The sequence below is a fragment of the Myotis yumanensis genome, unplaced genomic scaffold, assembly GCF_028538775.1.
Source record: "Myotis yumanensis isolate MYYU_CA2020_CCGP unplaced genomic scaffold, mMyoYum1.0.hap1 SCAF_3, whole genome shotgun sequence".
NCBI classification, from domain to species: domain Eukaryota; kingdom Metazoa; phylum Chordata; class Mammalia; order Chiroptera; family Vespertilionidae; genus Myotis; species Myotis yumanensis.
The window spans coordinates 210,429,313-210,448,964 of record NW_027223754.1 but is presented as its reverse complement, the minus strand read 5'-3'; the positions used below and the strand labels follow the sequence as shown (position 1 = coordinate 210,448,964).

Genomic DNA, 19,652 nt, shown 5'->3' with positions numbered 1-19,652 from the left:
GTGAAACTTTTCATTGACTTTGCTCACTTCGAGCCGGGGCGCGGGCAGGTGCGGGTCGTCGGCGGAGGGGAGGGAGCGGCTTGGGAGACGCGGGGCCCGAAGGGCAGCACCGCCCGCCGGCCACAGCCCGGACCGTCCTCCGTCCCGCGACGCCAGCCACCCTCCGGCCCTCCCGCCCCCCGCCCCCGCCGCGGAGCCCGACCTCCAGAAAAGCTGCGAGAATTACTACTGAGAGCCAGAGCCCGCGACCCTCCGACTCGCCCCCAACCCTCCGCGAAGGAAGGGACGCCGCGCCCGGCCTGGCGGCGCCCGGGGAAGGAAGGGAGAGCGGTCTCCGCCCCGCGCCCCGGACCGCTCTGGAGGGAGAAGCCGCCGGGTCGGCAGCCCGCCCGCCGCCGCGGAGACCCGTGAGTGCGTGGGGGGCCCCGAGACCCGACAGTCCCCACGGCTTCCGCACCCACCCCCGCTCCTCGCTCGCTGGACGCTCCACGTTGCTGTCGCGCCCCCCGCCCCACACCTGGGCAGCATTTCCCTTCCCCTTCCCCTTCCGTTCCCCTGCCCCCCGCGCTCCATTTCCCCGCCGCACGCTCGCGCTCAGCCTGGGTACCCAGAGCCCCCCTCTCCCTCCTCCAAGTGTGGCCGCTCCTGGGTGGGGTGCATTCCCCCCTGTCCGCCCCCCTCAGTTCTCAATCTCCTAGAGACTGGCTAGAATTTTCTTGTTCCTCCAAAACACCTAACTCCCATCACCATTGAGTACTTCAGAGGCAGGAGGGATACAGGCCTTGTTTTTCTCCTGCTTTTCCCTTTTCGGGGAAGGGGGGAGGGGGCGGGGGAGCAATAATTAATAGGGTTTGTATCTGGCCAGGTGAAGCCTGAGGGATGAAGGGTGGACAGTCCCCTTTTGAACCGGTCACTGCTGGCTGTCCTCTGGCCACTGAGCCGGAATTCACCATTTGGGCTTAAGCTCTTTATCCTCTTTAGTGTTTTCAGGGAAAACTGGGCCAGAAAAAAAGTACCTTGAGAGCAATAGCAGTGGGTGGACTGATGGGGTGAGGTGCCCGGGAGGAAGAGCCCTGGGCTCCTTCCCTCCTGTCCAGGGGATGGACTGTGTCCTTGACCAGAAAGGGAGGGGAAGGTGGGGGCAGCGAGAGGAAGGGCAACTGGCAGGCCCTTTCCCAGCCCCCAGGGAACCAGAACCCCATCCAGCAGGCTTCACCTTGGGGGCCAGCGGCGAGGGTCTTGGGGGCCTGCTCAGTACACTAACCTTTTTCTCCGCCCCCCACCCCCACCCCAGGAGTGGGTCCCTCATCTTAGATTTTCCAGCAGAAAAACACCCCTGTTGCTTTCTTGGGCACCTGTCCCCATCCCCCTCTTAAGGGGAGGGGGAAGCAAGCTTGTGTGGAGGGAGGGATTAGAGAGGTTTAGCGCTCGGTAGGGGAGCTTTGCTGGGAATCTGGTAAGTCTGGTCGGAGAGCAGGCCTTGCAGTGGGAGGAGATGCAAACAGTTTTAAGTGTTGGAAGGGGACGTGCAGGTGTCAGAGGCACCGTTTTTCCTCCCCTGCCCGGGAACCTTTTCCCATGTTCCTCTCCGGGTCTGGTTACTGGGACTTGGATTAGAAGAGGCGTGAGGTTTGGGCCCCGCTGGCATCGGCCGTCAGATTGTCGGCCTGGCGCCTCCCCGCAGTTTATCTGGGAATTTCTTTGGCCAAGAGGCCCGGGGAACTGGCTTTTCATTCCTGCCCTTACTTTCTTGGCTGTTGGGATGCTGGAGCCGAGCCCGCTGGGCGTTGAATGAAAAGGCTCTTTTCTTTTTGAATCCACCGAACCTACTGCAACTCCAGACGGAGACCACCAAGCCCCAGGAGTACAGATTAAAGCCGCAGGGGCAGCGGGGTGGGAATGTGACCTTATCCATTCCCGTCCGCCGCCCTCAGCCGGGAAGAACTCATTGGAAGCAGATCCTTAATTCAGCGGTCATGGGAGGTGGTGGGGAGAAAGGGAGAGAGTTCAGCCTCTCGAGAAACCAAGACATGGATATGGTAGGGCGGTAAACCACGGCGCGTGGGCCTTACGAGTAGAATTTATATAAAATGTATTAGGGCGGGGGATGGGGCCATCCGCCACAGCGCGCATGTGCATCGGAAACTTTTCCATGCTTCTCCGACCGTCGGCCAGCTCCCTTTACTGGGCATGCGTGGTTTGCCGGCCGAACCTTCGCAAAGTGCGCAGGGAGGTGTAGTGTGCAGAGGAAGTAGGTCACTTGCTTCAAACCGAGCGTGAGGTTTGTGGGGACTACAATTCCCAGAATGCAGAGCGCAACTCCACTTACATTGGGGTTCAGTCAAGTCTTCCCGGCTTCGGAGGAACCGAGAGAGCCCTAGAAAAGGCCCTCCTAGGCAGAAGGAACCTGGCAGTCAGACTGGGGCTGTGCCGGCCTGTGTTTGGGGGTGATGGTGTGAGACTCTGGGGGCGGGGGGGCGCACTCAATTGCCACAAGTCCTGGAACCTTTCAACCACACCCGCCCAACGGGGGGCTCCAGGACCGGTGGGATGGGTTTGTCCCCTGTCCCCCTGGATCTCAGCTCTGACTCCCAGGCACCCAGTTTATGACACCTACTGGCCTTGTCAAAATTGAGGATCCCTCCCCCCTCACTCCTCTGTCCACACTCACTTGAATCCAGTTGTGCTTGGTTGTAAAACGATTTGGATGTTAAAGCTTCAGGTGCCTCAATATTTTTATAGATTCTCATGGTTTGGGGAGCCTGGTGGGTTCCCCTGCCATCATCTCTCCTTTTCTCGTTTAAAACATAACTTTATCTTCTTAAAATTCTTCCTTTGTATTTTTGCTAGATGTTTTCTCTGGAATCTCGATCACCACATCATTGTCTGCAGCCATCCTTTCCCTCCTCGCCCCCCCCCCCCCCCCCCCCCGTTTTTGTCCTTTTTCACACTTTTCTTTAAAACACAATTAAGCGCAGGATTAACTTTGTTGCTGAAAGTAAACTAGTGAAGGGGGTAAGATTCTAAATAAGATAAAAGAATTTATTCTCACATTTGCAACTTTTTGGTATATTGACAAAATGTAGATTTGCTATTGTTAAACACAGCCTCCCCCCACCGCACCCCCATTTGCCACCTTTCTGACCTTTTGCCCCTGAGTCAAGGTTGGAAAAGTTCTTAGCGTCCTTTCTTGCTGCTTAACCCAAATCTACTTGTTCCTTTTATTGAAGGGTAGTTATTTCTAAGCTTTCTAATCTTACCACATTCTATGAATATTTTATATACAAGCTCTAGAATTTGCCTATTGCCTAAAAAAAAAAAATGGACAAACTCATCAGAATGGGTTATTTCTATCTTTAGTTAAAGACAAGACAGCACCAATGCTTTAATCCTATGTTCCATAAGCTTCTTGAAGTCAAAATTAGAGCCTGAGCTGATAGAGCAGAAAATATCATTCTGGTTGTCTGGCATTTTTGTAAGGTTCCACCCCACAGCCATCTGGCTTAGCCTGTTCTCCAATTAAAGAGGCAAAGGTGGCATTATATATACTTCCTTATTTGTGCGGCAGCATCACTGAGGTATAAATTGGTGTGCAGCTTTAGTTGCTGATGCTGCAGAAACTGGTTAGCTGGGCAGGGCTGACGACAGTGGTTCTATTGTATATTGAGGTGGGAGGCTTCTATCCCAGTGACTTTGGCCTGCATTTGAAATGCTCCCATTTTGAGGCTGAACTGTTTAGGGGGGAGGTTAACTTGAAAGGCAAATATGCACCCAAGTTAGAGAGGGCTAGGAAGGTGTAGGAGGCATACCCGAGGCTGTGTGTGCCTTGAGAAGTGTCAGATGCTGGATTCGGGTCTCTCTTACTTTTCTGAAAACACTGTCTTTAACTTCAGGCTCATTCTTGGGAACCAGGACCAACTTTCTTCACAATTTTTCAGTCTCCTCTGTGTTTGGACACCTCTAGTGGGCCACCACTGTGGCCCTTCATACCGCTGTTCTTGAGTGGAGACCCAAGTTCCTGGTGGCTAGCTTTGCATCTGGTGATGAACTCAGGCCTCACAAACAGAAAGGCTCTTAATCTTCTACCATTCTTCTTATTTCTCTGAAAACTAAAAGGACCCTGGGATTGATCTGTAGTGACCATGAATAGACATTTGGAGCAACTTGGAGATTAAGTCTTTGTTGGAGGCTGGGATTGAGAGGAGATAAAGGTCCCCTGGAGCCTGGGCATCCCTGTGCAGGGCTTGGGAGAGGCATGCTCATGGCACCTCTGATGACGCCCCATGTGACCCTCTGCCTCCTCAGACCTGAAATGAGGGCAGGACTAGACCTGGCCAGTGTGTATGATGCTCCAGATTGAGCCAGTGCATCTCCTCTGAGACTTGCCTCAGAGAGCTTTGCTTGAGGATTCAATCCTAAAAATGCCCCTGGGAGCCATGGCCCAGGTCTGAAAATTATAGGGAAGTGAGTTAAGGCAAAGGGCTGAAAATGAGAAGGGATGTAGTTGAGGCAGGTGTTCAGAAAACTCGAGATCCTCACGCCTAGAATTAGTCTCTGGATACTCTGTGCTGGACCTAGAAGGGATTTTTATCAAATTCCAGCTCCAGATTGGTCACAGGACAGAAGATGCCCTTGACGGATCATGGATCAGTCTTGTCTCTGTGCTGAGCTCAGCAGCACAGTCTCACCAGAGGTCTGGCTGGGAACATATTCTGGCCTGGTTGGCCCTGGAAGGGGGTGGCCTTTTCAGTTCAGTTCACCCACAGCCTGAGCCTGGAGCTGTCATTTGGAGAAAGTGAGAAGATGAAGCTCACTGGGTCTTAGGACCTCACAGATCATCTTCCTGAGACAGGCTGGCCCAGAACTGGGGACTAAACCTGTTTGACCTCTGTGCAATCTGGCTATGAGGGACTCCCAAAATAACAATCTGAGTGTTCATCTTGGGCTGCCTCCGCTCCAGGGATCTCCAAACACTTGATAAATCTGATCCCGTGCCAAGGACAGGTGGTCACACTGTCCCTGGGAGACTGAGTGATGATGGATCCCCAGCTGGAAGCCGCAGGGTAATGGAAAATTCCTCCTCTCTGCCCTCCTCATCACTTACCCTCTCTAGCCCAAGCATGTCAAACATGCGGCCCGCCGGCCTTGAGTTTGACATGCTTGCTCTAGCCAGAAACTACAGAGATTCCCTCAGGCCACGTTAGTACTGCTGGTAAAGATCTGTTGGCCAGCAGGACCCTCCTTCCCTCTCCTTTCCTCTGCTGCCCCAGGGCAGCTGCCATCAGCAGTGTGAGCAGTTCTGTTGTTGGCCCAGGCCTCTGGTTCTGACAGGTCTTGACTTTTTCCTGGGGCTCATGCTCTCATCTCTATTCTTGGAGGCTCTCTGGATGGCAGTGCTTGCCTTGGGTACACTGTGCAATTCTGAAATCAGTTCTGCAAACCCAGAGTGAGCCAGAGCACACACACACACCCAGGGAGCACAGCATGACAAATGGGATGTGACTGGAGTCCAAGCCCCCAGCGAAACGGTGGCAGTGCTATTTCTTGTTCAATGACCTGCATCCCTTCCGCTTACGGAGGAAAACTAAAGATTATGAACTTAGACCTTGGCCTGTGACAACTTGGGGGCACAGTTTCACCAAGATATTGCAGAGAACGTTAGCAGGAGCCTTCCCTTCTCCAGCTAAATTAAGGGCTCGATATTTTTTTTGGTGCCAGTCATCCAGTGGTCTGAATTCTCAAAATACTGGGAACTGCGGCAACCCTATTTTCTTTAGAATTACTTAAAAGAAAAAAAAAGCTAATTTTATCAAGTACCTACTAAAAACCAGGTACCGTGTGAGGCAGTTTACATCCTTGAACTAACCTAATCTTCATGATAACCTCATGTTGCTGATGAAACTAAGGCTCAGAACAAGTGACTTGCCCAGTCACACAAATAAAACTAGTCACTGGTGGGGCAAAAATGGGACCTCAGGTCTGTGACCTGCAGTTGGTGTTTTTCTGTCTGTCCTTGGCCATGGGACCCCGGCTCTTTGCGTGTTTACTCATGATGCCCCTTCTTGTTTCCCAGGGCCTTCTGGAGCCCAAGGCTGCCCACCTTCCGTCTTCTGCCACCGTCCGTGGCTTGTGCACGTGCCCTGCACTGCTTGTTTGCTTAGGGAAGCGCCATGCAGCTGGAGATCAAAGTGGCCCTGAACTTCATCATCTCCTACTTGTACAACAAGCTGCCCCGGCGTCGGGCAGACCTGTTTGGGGAGGAGCTAGAGCGGCTCTTAAAAAAGAAATATGAAGGCCACTGGTACCCTGACAAGCCACTGAAGGGTTCTGGCTTTCGCTGCGTCCACATTGGGGAGATAGTGGACCCTGTGGTGGAGCTGGCCGCCAAGCGGAGTGGCCTGGCGGTGGAGGATGTGCGGGCCAATGTGCCCGAGGAGCTGAGCGTCTGGATCGACCCTTTCGAGGTGTCCTACCAGATTGGTGAGAAGGGGGCTGTGAAAGTGCTATACCTGGATGACAGCGAGGGCTGTGTTGCCCCAGAGCTGGACAAGGAGATCAAGAGCAGCTTCAACCCTGATGCCCAGGTATTTGTGCCCATTGGCAGTCAGGACAGCTCCCTGTCCAACTCCCCATCGCCATCCTTTGGTCAATCTCCCAGCCCCACCTTCATTCCACGCTCCGCCCAACCCATCACTTTTACTACTGCCTCCTTCGCTGCCACCAAGTTTGGTTCCACCAAGATGAAGAAGGGCGGAGGGGCAGCCAGTGGTGGGAGCGTGGCCAGCGGTGGGGCAGGTGTCCAGCAGCCCCCACCGCAGCAGCCTCGCCTGGCCCGCTCTCCCACCAACAACCTGCTGAAGCACAAGAGCCTCTCCCTGTCTATGCACTCACTGAACTTCATCGCCCCCAGCCCGGCCCCGCAGTCCCAGCTCTCGCCCAATGCCAAGGAGTTCGTGTACAATGGCGGTGGCTCGCCCAGCCTCTTTGATGGGGCCGAGGGCCAGGGCAGTGGGCCCGGCTCCTGCAACAGCAGCAGCTTCGACATGACCCAGGTGTTCGGAGGTGGTGCCAACAGCCTCTTCCTGGAGAAGACGCCCTTCGTGGAAGGCCTCAGCTACAACCTGAACACCATGCAGTATCCCAGCCAGCCCTTCCAGCCCGTCGTGCTGGCCAACTGACCACCCCCCCTGCCTGCGGGGCCAGGAGCACCCAAGACCACAGAAGAGAAGAAGGAAAGGAAAGGCCAAAAAAAGAGGAAAAGAAAAATACGAAAATATTCCCAATCTTCTCGCTCTCACTTCTAGAGAAAAGAGGCAGCCGAGGCACCTGAATCGTGTTTAACTCAACCTCCTTGCTGTTTTCCTGCCTGCCTGTGATTTATTTGGTTGGTTTGGGGTTTGATTTTTCTGTTGTTTTTTTCCTTACATGTAGTTTTCTATATAACATCTTTAATTAGTGGCTTCCTGTGCTAAGAATGGTCCTGATGTGAATTGCTGCTCCCTCCCTCCCTCCCTCCTTCACACACCTGGTTTAGGATTGGTGTGTTCAAGCTCACAAGAGCCACAGCTGGGCCTGGCCCTCAGAACAGGGAGAGGCTTTCCCCTGTCACTATACCCATCACCCAGCTAACCTCTCACTCAGAGCCATCCGACCTCAGCAGGCCTTGTGTCCTGCCACCCAAATAGGTCTGACCCAAGCCCCCACTCCTCAGGCATGGGTCACAGGGAGCTGCTGGCTGGCCGCGTGACACCCTCCCCCCAGAGCTGACGCCTAACTCCAGGGAGGTTAGCCCTCTATTGGAATTCCTTTCATCTCTGTCCTGTGGCCCCCACACCACCATTCCCACCTGGCGTCCCAGACTACACCGTGGCCCTGGAGACACAGCCGTTGACCTGTGTGGCCTCTCAGGCAGCCTTTTCTTCCCTGGGCCTGTGAGGTGTGAGTAGGGAGGTGGGGCCAGTGTGCGGTGGTTTGCTGTCCTACTTTAAAGGATTCCAAGCCATGTGAACCCCCCCCCCTTCGCCCCCCATGTGATTCTGGGTTGTAGCAAATGCTTATTTATGTTTGAGGTGGGGGAGTAGGCCAGGGCGGTTGTCAGTCCTTTTGTAGGGTGGGTCACATGGTGGGTGAGACTGGCTGAGCCTGAGACACTCCCAGGGGAAAGCACTGCAGGAGGAACTGGTTTCCGGCTGCAGAGGGATCTGCACTTTTGTATTTGACCAAAAAGGGGGTGGGGGGGGGTGGGGGAGGGCTGTGAGGGGCTGAGGGGAATACCCAGCCTCTGATGCCTAAGAGAAGTCCCTGGACCCTCCTGTTGTGTGACTAGCCCAGGGTGGGAGCTGCTCACCTAAGCACCCTGGGGTGGGAATTCTGAATCAGTGCCTGTAGTGGGCAGTCCTGAGCCTTGAATTGAGACTTTTGGGTCCTTTGGCTGTAGATGTTGTCGTGCACTTCTGCCCCTGCCTGCTTGGGAACATTTTGGTACCTCTTGCCCATCCCCTCTCACTGCCCGACCTAACCCCACTGGCCTTGATGCCAGAGGAGTGGACTGGGCAGGCCAGGCTTAGCCACTGAAGCTGGGGCATTTGGATATAGAAGAGCGTTTGCTCCCCACCTCTGTCAGAAGAGCTGTTTCTCCAACCCAACCGTAGTGGGCCAGCTTCCATGCCATGATGCTTCGGCAAGTGGGGCACATGGCATCAGGGCCCCCATCACTGGAAAGTTCCAAAGCCCTCGGCACCCCACCCCATCCTCCCCAGCGACCCAAGTGGGCAACTGCTCTGGCAGTGGGTCCAGCCCAGATAGACACTGCCAGCCTTCCCCGCACTGGGCACCAGCTCTACCTCCCCCAGCAGGGCAGTGCCCTGCCTCCTCAGCCCAGCACCATCTGTCCCCTTAGACTCCTCAGGGGCCAGCCCAATCTGGGCCACCCTCTCTCCCCAGCCCTTGGCTCCCACACAGGTGACAGGCCCAGGCAGGTTGCTGCTCCCTGGGAAAGGTTGGATGCTGCCTTATGCCCCCTCCCCACTCCCTCCTCCCAAACTCACACACACAGGTACCCCCATACCTGGTCAGCTTGTCTTCACCACATGTAGGGAGAGGGCGAGACCAACCCCTTAGTGTCTTGAAATACGAAGAAAAATGTGTGTTCAGGAGCATGACTCCAGTGCTGGGCTCTTGGGCCCAGTTCAGTCTGTCTTGTCTCAAATCTAGGCATTTTTGCTTCAAATTTTTTTTATTTTAAGAAAACAGAAACAGAAATCTGCACTAATTTACCTGGTTTGGTAGGAAAACTTTTTTTTTATTTTTTACATTTTTTGGTGTCCGTTTGTATTGAATAATTTGCTACATTTGTAAAATGTAAGAGGTATATATAATATATGTATATTTCTAACGTAAAATGTAATTTTTTTCTTTTCAAGATTTTTTCTTAAAAAGAGGAGAGAAACAAAGATATTTTTTCAGGAAAAACAAACTTTAAAATAAAAAAGAGGAGAATAAAACCTTTTTCTCCCCTTTCCCCATCCTCTATCTACCCCTCTTTCCAGGAACAAATCAAAAGGTGGATCATCTTGTAAAGAGTGTAAGCTTTTAGTCCAGAATGATGTCTTTTTCTCAATGCAGTGAGCTCTAGATTCTCTAGTTTGACCCTTAGGGATGGGAAGGGGGCATTGAGGCAATGTGGAGAGGGGCTTGGGGAGCAGGGCAATGAACTTGTTTTCTTTAGTGAAGGAGGAATACAATCAGCGTTTTGTATTCAGAATGTTGTGCAATATTTTGGAATGGGACATTGGTGTGTTTAGAGATTTAGTTTAAAAAACAAAACAAAAAGATTGATCAAATCTGTACAGTTTATATTGTTCCAGATTTTTTTAAGTTTGTATTAAAAGCATGATATATAATAGTCTTCTGCTTGCTCCTGGCTTGTTTTGTTTCTGGTCCCCGATTTGGGATGGAGAGATTGGGAGTGACACAGCCCCTTTAGTTTCAAGAAACACTCACTCATCCTCACTTGATCCCTGGGTGGGCATAAGTGTCACAGGTTCCTTTTTTACCACCTGCCTCATCAGCACAGGACACCACAGAGGACCCACTCCCACAGGTCCTTGCCCACGTCGGACACAGGTTCCAGGAGGGTGACAAGTACCCCAGCTCCCTCACTCATGGTGGAGCCAGGCCTGGAAGCAGAGCCTTGAGAACAGGCTCTGAGGAACAGCCTCTTCCTTGGAGGCTGAAGGAGGGCTCGGCCTCCAGCTGCCTCTGGCTCTAGCATTTGCCGGCTCCAGACCGCTAGACCTTTAGGAGTGGGCACAGATGAGAGCCCACCTCAGGTTCTGTCCCCAAGCCTGGTGCTTGGGTTCTTGGCTCTTCTCTTGCTGGGTAAGTCTGGAACTGGAGCTGTTTTAGGGGTGAGAGGGCCCACCTGGGCTGGGGCTGGGGCTCAGCCACCTCCCCCTCCCAGGGCCCCGTTAATGCTGCCCATGCTTGGGGAGGGTACAGACAACCTTCTTCCCAGCAGGGATTCACACCAGCCCCTAAAGGCCCCTGGGTTGAAGAGAGCAGCCAGGTATTCCTTGAATCTCATCTCATCCTCACTATCTCCACAATACCAATGAGAAATGGGCTGCAAGTTAGATGACTCACTAACTTCACACAGCTAGGAAGTGGGGAGCAGAGATGTTGACCTGTGTGTGGCTGTTTTCATGTATGAAACCTAACAGCTGTGGAAAAGTGCCACTGGGGGCAGCATGGGAGAGCCGACTGCAGCCTCCAGGCTGGACAGTGAGCAAGCAGCACTGGGCGTCTGTGAGACGGGGTCTCCTCAAGCCTCCCCTCCCCAAACAGACCCAAACTGGCCCAAACTGGCCCCTCCCCTCCCAAGCATGTGACTTGGGCCTAGAACCTCTCAGGCCAAACACGCAACCTCTGCATGTCCAGCCCCTTGATGTCCAGCCCCTCCATGAGCCAGTCCTGCTACAGTGTGTCGAGCAAAGAGAGGCCCTGGTCCAGGGTGCCTGCCAGACCTAAGGCCACTCTCAGGGGTCTCACTTTCCTCTGTCCTGCCAGGGAGAAGCCCAGCCTGTCCCTATATCCCTGTGTCCAAGCTGCCCAGGGCCCCTTGCATGCATTCCTGTTTATATATATATAAAAAGCCCAGTGACCCGAACAGTGGAACAACCAGAACGACCAGTGGCTATGATGCGCACTGCTGCAGCCAGCCAGCCTGATCTGGGCCCCAATTGGCACCCCTCCCCCGCAACTGGCCCAGCCTGATGGACTTCCATCGGGGCGGGCCAGCCGGACCCCAGCCATGCACGAATTCGTGCACCAGGCCTCTAGTGTTAATATAAATAAAGCACCTCGCTTAAGTGCTTTATCTGCCCTGGAAGCACAGGTGGGACAGCAGTTACAGGACAGGTGTGCACAGGGGGCCTGAGAGTCTAGGATCAGGAGGCGAAGGAAGGGTAGGAGTTGGCCAGGAAGGAGAAAGCAAGGCCAAGGCCCCTCCCTCCGCAGGGAACCTGTCAGGAGGACGCCCTTCAGCGAAGAGTGTGGACTCTGTTTTCTCAGAAGACTCAGGTTTGAGTAAAAACCAGCAGACCAGCAGGTGCCTCTTGCCCAGGGACTTGGAGACTTCCTGGCTGGTCCCAGCCTGTCCTGAGCCCGGCCCTGACCACTCCCTAGCTGGGTGACCTCAAGCAAAACACTTCACCTACTCTGTCACCTCATTTCTTTCACCTCTAAAACGGGGATAATAACTATATTTACTTGTGAAATTAAATGAAACAATGAATGGGAAATGCTGAGCACAGTGGCTGGCTCAGAGTAAACAACAGGTAGCATTTCCATCATCAGGGTCATTATTGTTCATCTGCAAATGCCAATGGCCAACCCAGACCAGGATGTGTCCTCGCATCAGCAAACAGGCCGAAACCCAGCCCTGCCAGCAGTGAGGCCAGGCTGGGGCGGAAGAGAAAGCCATTCTCCGAGCCGCAGAGCCTCGGCTGGCTCCCACTCTGCTCTGCCGCCCTGCGAGGCTGCTTGTCCCCTGCAAGACAGCGCCCTGGAAAGTATGCTGATCTCTGATCGACACTCCTCCTCTCCAGGGGCCCAGCCTGCGGCCTGGGAATGGGATGGGCCCTCCATGTATGTCCTGAAACCTCCTGGGAGTCTTTCCCTGGAGAGGCAGATGGGCGGGTGGGAGTGAGTCATGGGGGCAGGACAACCCTGCTCTGTTCCTCACTGTCTGCCCGCCTCGGTGCCCGCCCGTAAGCCAAGGGATGCCACTGTCTGGTCTCCGCCACTGCCATCCTCCCCTGAGTGATTCAGTGGGTGGAGGGCACACTCTCACCCTCACCCTCCCTCCTCCTTGTCCTGGCCCTGGCGAGTTTGGCCAAGTCCTGCCTGGGCCGGGCTCAGGACAGGCTGGGACCAGCCAGGAAGTCTCCAAGTCCCTAGGCAAGAGGCACCTGCTGGTCTGCTGGTTTTTAATTTAGGGAATTTCACGGCCGGCAAGAGAAGTCCTCACACTGTCGACTTTCTGCGTAACTTCAAACACCTCTCTCCCCTCTTGACATCTATCCCATTTGTAAGAGGGACATTGGGGCTAGGCCTCGGCCCCTGTCTAGCTGGGCCATTGGGCTAGTCCTGGGGCCAGCTCCTCTTCCTGCCCCACTGGCTCCCAAGACCTGCTGAGGACCCTGGAGGACCCTGAGCTGTGACACCTTCCCCAGGAGGGGAGAGAGAAGGGGTGGGTGCAGCCCTGGGCAGGACCACGTGGGTGCTGACAGAGAGCTCCGCAGGTACAAGGGCCCGGTCAGAATCCTGTGGGCTGTGGCCGGGCTGCGTAAGTCCAGGCAGGAGGAGAAGCCTGGCCCAGCCACAGGGCCATCTGGGTCCCCCAGCGGCTCTGCCCTGATTGACTATATTCAACATTCAACACGGAGCCCCTGTCAGCACCAGACACTGTTGTAGGTGTGAGGAAAGTAAGGGCAGACAGCAGACAAAATCCCTGCTCCCCTGGAAATGGTGTTCCGTTAACCACAAGCAAGTGAGAAACTGTTAGACAGGGAGGATGTGCCGTTAAGACCATCGCAACTGGCGATGGCAGCTAGGGACCAGGCAGTCCCTTTACACTCGGCTGGTGGGGGCAGGGGCCCCCCCAAAGGGCTTTCAACCTGTGCTCTGAATTACATGGGAATGAGCAGAGACAGCAGCAGGGGGGGCAGCCACTTCCAGGGGCAGGCAAGGCAGAAGCCAGCATGGCGCGCTCAGGGAGCGAAAGGCTAGCAAGCAGCAGGAGGCGAGTAGCACAAGATGAGGTTGTGGAAGTCCTCAGGGCTGCACCATGGGCCCCGTAACCTAGGTCAGGGCACATGCTTGGGTTGTGGGCTCCATCCCCAGTAGGGGGCATGCAGGAGGCAGCCCAAGCAATGATTCTCTCTTATCATTGATGTTTCTATCTCCCTCTCCCTTCCTCTCTGAAATCAATAAAAAATACATATATATTTTAAAAGGTACAGAAGGGTATTTTTTAAAAGATGTAGAGGAATGAGTAACTTTCATGCACTTCTGGTGGGAGTATAAATGGTCCAACCACTTATTTTTTTAAATTTCTTTATTGATTAAGTTATTACGTATGTGTCCTTATCCCCAAATTACCCCCTATCCCCCCACTCATGCCCTCACCCCCCTGTTGTCTGTGTCCATTGGTTAGGCCTATATGCTTGCATATAAGTCCTTTGGTTGATCTCTAATCCAACCACTTTAGAAAATAATTTGGAAGCTTCTTTAAAAGTTATGCCCTGGCCGGTGTGGCTCAGTTTGTTGCAGTGTCATCCCATACACCAGAAGGTTGTGGGTTCACTTACTGGTCAGGGCACATGCTCAGGTTTGGGGTTCAATGAGGGGAGGGTGCAGGAGGCAGCCAGTCAATGTTTTTCACTTTCACTCCCTCTCCCTTCCTCTCTCTAGAATCAAAATATATATTTTTACACAAAAATTTTAATTAAAAAAAGTTAAACATACACCTGCAATGTAATTCAAACTGTTCCTAAGTATTTACCCATAAGAAAAGCAAATATATGTCCATATAAAACTTCGTACACAAATGTTCATAGCGGCTTTATTTGTTAGCCCCAAACTGAAAGGCTGAACCAACTCCTATACAGTCACACGATGGAGTATTCCTCAGCCATAAAAAGAAATGAAGAAACAATACATGCAACAACATGGAGGACTCTCAAAGTAATAATGCTGAAAGCCAGACCAAAACACAAACAAACCAACAATGGGTACTGTTTGAATCCATTTACAGAAAATTCTAGAAAATGCAAACTAATCATGTAGCAACAGAAAGTAGTTTAGCATTGCCTAGGGCAGTGATGGCGAACCTATGACACGCGTGTCGGAGGTGACAAGCGAACTCATTTTTTAAAAAAAATATATTTTATTGATTTTTACAGAGAGGAAGGGAGAGGGATAGAGAGCCAGAAACATCAATGAGCGAGAAACATCGATCAGCTGACTCCTGCACACCCCCTACTGGGGATGTGCCTGCAACCAAGGTACATGCCCCAGACCGGAATCGAACCCGGGACCCTTTGGTCCGCAGGCCGACGCTCTATCCACTGAGCCAAACCAGTCAGGGCCAAACTCATTTTTTTGGTTGATTTTTCTTTGTTAAATGGCATTTAAAAAAAATAAATAAATAAATAAATAAAAATAAAAAATAGCTGAAACCGGTTTGGGCCTGCGGACTGAAAGGACCCAGGTTCGATTCCGGTCAAGGGCATGTACCTGGGTTGCGGGCACATCCCCAGTGGGAGATGTGCAGGAGGCAGCTGATTGATGTTTCTCTCTCATTGATGTTTCTGACTCTCTATCTCTCTCTTTTCCTCTCTGTAAAAAATCAATAAAATATATATTTAAAATAAATAAATAAATAAATAAATAATGGCATTTAAATATATAAAATAAATATTAAAAATATGTCTTTGTTTTACTATGGTTGCAAATATCAAAAAATTTCTATATGTGACACGGCACCAGAGTTAAGTTAGGGTTTTTCAAAATGCTGACACGCCGAGCTCAAAAGGTTCACCATTACTGGCCTAGGGACAGGAGGGAGGGATTAAAAAGGGGAACGAGGAAGGCTTTGGGGGTGATGGATATATTCATTATCTTGATTGTGGTGATGACGGTCATGGGTGTATAATGTGTCAAAACATATCAAATTATAATCTTTAAGGATGTGCAGCTTACTGTATGCCCATTATTCTCCAATAACACTATTTCAAAAAGAAAGAAGCGAGACTGTCCAAAGTACTGAAAGGCACAGCCAAAGTTTAATTGCTCATTCGTTCAGCCTCACCGGTCCATATTCTAGAGGCCAAGGTGAACAATCCATCTGACCAACAAGAAAAGCCACCGGGGAAATGTCCTCAGGGAAAAACAGGAGTGGGGGCTCTCCTCCACCTGAGGGAGGGGGTGAAGGAAGGTGTGTCTGGGCAGTTAAACTAAGACCAGGAGGGTCTCACGTACCCCTGCCTCTCTGAAACTGCCCCCTCCCCATCGTCACTGTCCCTCAGCCCTGTCCTGCTCCCACTCCGTGGGGTCTCAGCTTGGCTGCGTGGCTTTGCAGGAATCTCAGCCTCAACTTCCTTCAGTGGGGAGATAAGGCTGTGCCCAGCTCACCTGGGCACACACAGTTGGTTCTCTGCCTGAGCGGCCTCTCACCTTGGCTCGGCTGGATTTGGAGACAGGCAGAGCAAAGCTACCAAGGGCGGGAGAACAGGCATCTCAGGAGCCCCGCTGGCTTCTCCTGAGAGGCGCCCTGTGGGCCGGTCTCCCAGGATTTCCTTGTCTTCTGGGGAGAGGGCATGGGCCGTAGCAGGGGGCACAGTCCTGGCCTCCGAGAGGGCAGCTGTGGCCTCCTTTTCAGGCCAGGGCCAGGGCCAGGCCAGGTTGGCCTGAGGCCTGGAGGGACAGGACGGGAGGTCAGGGGCCACCAGTCGGGGGGGGGGGGGGCGCCACTTGGCCCTCTTTCTGAACACAATGTCCTGGACCGCTCCATGCCTTGGCTGGCTGACAGGGAACAGTGGCTGGCAGCGGGTACGGGCAGCCGGCCAACTAGGGGGGAGAGCAGACTGGCCTAAGCAAAGGACTTTTTCCTATACCGTGTCCTGCCACCTTGGGCAAGGAGAGGACCAGCCTGTCTGGGAGGCAGGCAGGGGGCCTGGCAGCCTGTGGGCACCTCGACAATCTCTCCCTACCCTGTGCCTTAGTTTCCCCATCCCGCCACCCACTGTCCTTAGTTGAAGTAAGTCCTGCAAGAGTGCAGAGCCCTTGGCCCTGACCCTGACTGCTGTGACCTTGGGCAGGTCACCACCTCTCTGGAACGCAGATCTTTACCTGAAGGGAAAACACGGCATCCGTGTCTTTAGTCTTTGATGTGGGAAGCGTTCAGTACAGTTCCCCTCCCGAGGGAGGGAGGAAGCTTTTGGTGGAGTCGCTTGCTGTAATTAGCACATTAATAAGCAACAGTAACGATTCTGTATCGAGGGCCCCGTGTGCCCGCCTTGCCCACATTGTCCCGAGTCCTCCCAGCACCCAGAAGGCAGGTTTCATCAGCCTCAGGTGAAGGAAACTGAGCTCCAAGAAGCAGAGTGGCCAGAACCGGTTTGGCTCAGTGGATGGAGCGTCGGCCTGCGGACTCAAGGGTCCCGGGTTCGGTTCCGATCAAGGGCATGTACCTTGGTTGCGGGCACATCCCCAGTGGGGAGTGTGCAGGAGGCAGCTGATCGATGTTTCTCTCTTGTTGATGTTTCTGGTTCTCTATCCCTCTCCCTTCCTCTCTGTAAAAAATCAATAAAATACATTTAAAAAAAAAAAAAAAGAATCAGAGTGACACAGCTGGTAGTAGGGGGCGAGTGGCTCCCCCGTGGGAACCCAGCCTCCCCTGCAGGCAGAGGGTAAGGGGCTGATGGGTGGACCCTGGGGGTTCCCTCCGCCTGACAACAACCAGGGAGGGGCCGAGCCCAGAGACCTGTCTTGCTTCTCACAGGACACGCCTGGCGGGTCCGAACTGGGTCAGATGCATGAGCTGAGGGGCCCAGCGAGGGCCGGGCAGGTGGGGGAAGTCCCGACTGAGGGAAATACACTTCGGTGCTGCTGAGTGTGGCCTCTGGAGCCTGCCTGCCAGACTTTGGACTCAGACACGGTCGCCTGTAAGATGTGTGGCCTTGAGGTAGGTGATGCCGGGTTTTCCCACTGAAACCCCTCAGTCCCGGGCCAACCGAGGCAGCTGGTCACCCCGCCGTGGGCGTTTCTCCGCCTCTTGGTTTCCTCGGCTGTAAAAGGCCACTCTCCCCTCAGGTTGCTGTTTGAAGGTAAAATCAGCACAAAGCCAGCGGGGCCTGCAGGTCAGGCCCAGGTCAGTGGGAGCAGGGAGGGAGGCAGAGGGGGGGCGGGGGTGGTGTTATCCCCATGGACAGATGCAGAGATGGGGGCCCCCGTGGTTTCTCAGCGGAGCAGAAAAGGCCCGGGCAGATGCCGCCCTCATTCTAAATCTGCTCTTAGGAGCTGCTCAAAACAGGTGTGGGGTGGGCTAGTCAGGGAGGAAGACCATGGGGGGCGCTGCGGGGGGCCTCCCGGACGCACGCTCTGTGCGGAGGGCAGCCAGGCTGGGCCCCTTGCTGCACCGACCTGCAGGCCCAGCCCCACAGGCCCAGCTGCCCGCCGCCCCCCCCCCCCCCCCCAGGGCAGGCCTGCACCACGTGCTCCCTGGGCAAAGGCCAAGGCCCACAGGGCGCTGACTGGTCCAGAGGGGCCCCACCTACCAGCCAGAGCCAGGCCCAGCTCTGGCGCGGGTCCAGGTCCTGGCTGGGGCAGGGGAGGGTGGGACGGCTCAGCTCCCTTGCTAAGTACTCAGCAGGTGCTGACAGCCTGGATTTTCCCCGCGACACTAGAAAGAGGGCCCATCGTAGCCCCATTTGATAGGCGGGGACACAGGCTCAGAGAGGCCAAGTTTACCCAAGGTCACCCAGAGGGCAGGTGGAGGACTCAGTCATCTCTGGGCCTCAGCGCCGGACTAAGAATTCTAGAGACCGCGTGGCCCAGCACAGCGGGGTGGGGAGCAGCTTGGAGGGCTCCCCCGCAGGCACCTCCAGCGCCCCAAGTCGGAGCCAGGGAGGGAAACGTGGCTCAGAAGAGGAAGCGTGGCCCCAGGTGGAGCCGGGATGCCCTGGAGACCCTAGGCCCAGACCGAGGGCTGTCACCCCCATCCCCGCGGCCACCCCCTGGTTGGACAGCGGCCTCAGTTTCCCCTTGGGCGCTGAGCAGAGGCGGGGGTGCTGGGCCAGGGTTGGCGGCGCCAAGTGAGGGGACAAGCCTCTCCTCTCCTTACCCGCCCCCCATTGCAGAGGAGGCAGGAGGGGGGCAGGATTACGTAACGGGCGGCTCGGGGGGCGGGGCGTCAGCCCCGGGAGGGGAGGGAACCAATGGGGGTGCCCCTAGGAATGAGCCCGGCTGTTCCGTTCTCGGGGCTCAGAACAGCCCCCTCCGCGCCCGCCCGCGGAGCCGGAGCGCGCGGTGGAGGCGGACTCCGTGGGGGGCGGGGCGGGGGGGGGGCGGGGGGGCGGAGGGACCGCGGCCACCTCGCCCGGGGCCGTCACACGCCCGCTCGCGGCCCAGATGCAAGCAGCTCAGCCTGCTGCCGGGCCTCGGGGCCGGAGCCCCCGCTTCCTCCCCGAAGGCCCTTGGGGACCCCGGGGAGCTCGGGGCCCGTCCCTGCCTCTCCCTCCCTCTTACTTCATCCGCCTGGCCTCGTGGTTATTTATATCGGCGTCTGTGTCCCAGCGGACGGCCCGAGCCTGCACGGACACCTGATGCAGCAGATGCCGGGGCGGGGCAGGGGGGGGGCGCCTTTGGCCCGTGGACCCAGGAAGCCCCTTACCGAGGCCTGGCTCACCTTGGTCTTGGGCAAGGAGGAAGGATGCAGGCAGCGGAGGTCACCCCCGCCCCCAGCCCCACCATGGCGGCACTGGCTCGCCCTCCCTCCCCCGCCTGGCCAGGCCATCATCTTGGGCCTCCCTGTGGCCCCCACCCCACCCCACCCCAGGAGGGTCCTACAGCGGGATGTGGTGACTGGGACGCTGCTTAACGAGGCGGATTCCCGGTCCCACGCCGGGCCCCTCGGAATGGGCCTCGTGGGGAGGAGGCCGGGACTCTGCACCCGAAACAGGCTCCCCAGGGGAATCCGGGGCTTTCTGAGGGCTGGGAGCCCTGGGCTGCCTTTGGGGGAGGGAGCTCACAGGCTGGCACCCCCTGCTCTGATTCCCTGGGGTGGATGGAAGGACAGGGCAGAGGGGAGACGCTGGGGCAGAGCAAGCGAGGGCCTGGGGGGAGGGTAGACGAGGACTTGGCTAGAGAATGTGTGAAGTGTGAATTGTGGCCTCCTCGGAGCAACACCCCCATGGGAAAGCCCCCCCTTTTTAAAAAAATATATTTTTATTGATTTCAGAGAGGAAGGGGGAGGGAGAGAGAGATAGAAACATCAATGATAAGAGAGAATCATTGATCAGCTGCCTCCTGCACGCCCCCCACTGGGTTATTGAGTGTGCAACCCGGGCATATGCCCTTGTCTGGAATCG

General features: G+C 55.0%; 1 protein-coding gene across 2 annotated transcripts; it reads left to right on the top strand.

The window, feature by feature from the left end:
* Positions 1-9,907, top strand: TOB2 (transducer of ERBB2, 2). Of its 2 annotated transcripts, none has more exons than XM_070411205.1 (2): positions 1-407; positions 6,074-9,907. In XM_070411205.1, exon 2 carries the CDS (start codon positions 6,171-6,173, stop codon positions 7,176-7,178), a length of 1,008 nt encoding a protein of 335 aa, XP_070267306.1. In that variant the 5' UTR covers positions 1-407; positions 6,074-6,170; the 3' UTR covers positions 7,179-9,907. The 2 variants fall into 2 exon arrangements, with proteins under 2 accessions (XP_070267306.1, XP_070267307.1); XM_070411206.1 differs by having other exon boundaries at positions 1-411.
* Positions 9,908-19,652: the final 9,745 nt, after the last annotated feature.

Excerpts from the sequence above, each read along its gene's own strand:
- TOB2 (XM_070411205.1), top strand. The coding sequence starts at position 6,171 with ATGCAGCTGGAGATCAAAGTGGCCCTGAACTTCATCATCTCCTACTTG.